Source organism: Nanorana parkeri, unplaced genomic scaffold (genome assembly GCF_000935625.1).
Source record: "Nanorana parkeri isolate BGI_ZX_2015 unplaced genomic scaffold, ASM93562v1 scaffold4263, whole genome shotgun sequence".
Taxonomy (NCBI): Eukaryota; Metazoa; Chordata; class Amphibia; order Anura; family Dicroglossidae; genus Nanorana; species Nanorana parkeri.
Window position 1 is genome coordinate 15,100 of NW_017310527.1, and position 474 is coordinate 15,573.

At 64.1% G+C, this 474-nt stretch overlaps 2 protein-coding genes across 2 annotated transcripts in view; one reads left to right on the forward strand and one right to left on the reverse strand.

The window, feature by feature from the left end:
• Positions 1-474, forward strand: part of LOC108803817 (protein ABHD1-like) — a gene marked incomplete at its 5' end in the record, with an annotated part of 10,977 nt that overhangs the window by 7,928 nt on the left and 2,575 nt on the right. The window lies entirely within an intron of this gene.
• The window catches only part of AARSD1 (alanyl-tRNA synthetase domain containing 1), a 1,260-nt gene continuing 872 nt past the window's right edge, over positions 87-474 (reverse strand). Inside the window, exon 2 of the mRNA XM_018575616.1 lies at positions 87-470. Within this exon, the coding sequence (XP_018431118.1) occupies positions 105-470 (366 nt within the window). The 3' untranslated portion in view covers positions 87-104. The remainder of the gene's footprint in view (positions 471-474) is intronic.

Consider the following 474-nt stretch of genomic DNA (forward strand, 5'->3'; position numbering starts at 1 on the left):
CCGCCCCCTCCTGGATCTAATAGAAGCCCCTGATGGTGGTCCATGCTCTACCCCTCCCCCATTAGAAGCCCCCCCCTCTGGGTGGTCCAGGCAGGGGACCGCCTCTACTCCTCGCCCCTTGCGGAGACGACCTCCCTCAGCAGAGTCTCCGCCTCTCCCCTCCGACTCATCTTATTGGCTTTGCCCTGGAATCGGCCCGCCTTTCCCGCCCCTTTGCCATCCAGGATCTGGCACACTTGGGGCCCCAGATGGTCCACGATTGTCGGCGGTCCGGCCAGCAGGAAGAGCCCCGAGGCCTTCTCGTCCCCCACAGTCAGGAAGAGGACGGTGACCTCCGTGCCGATCTCATTGGCGATGATGTTCATGAACTCGTTGTCGCCCTCCTTGCGGTGCAGGGAGAAGAGTTTGTCGCGCTGGGGGCGGGTCTTGAAGTCGCGGGCGGTGAGTACGGCGAGGTCGCGCAGGAGGCTCAGA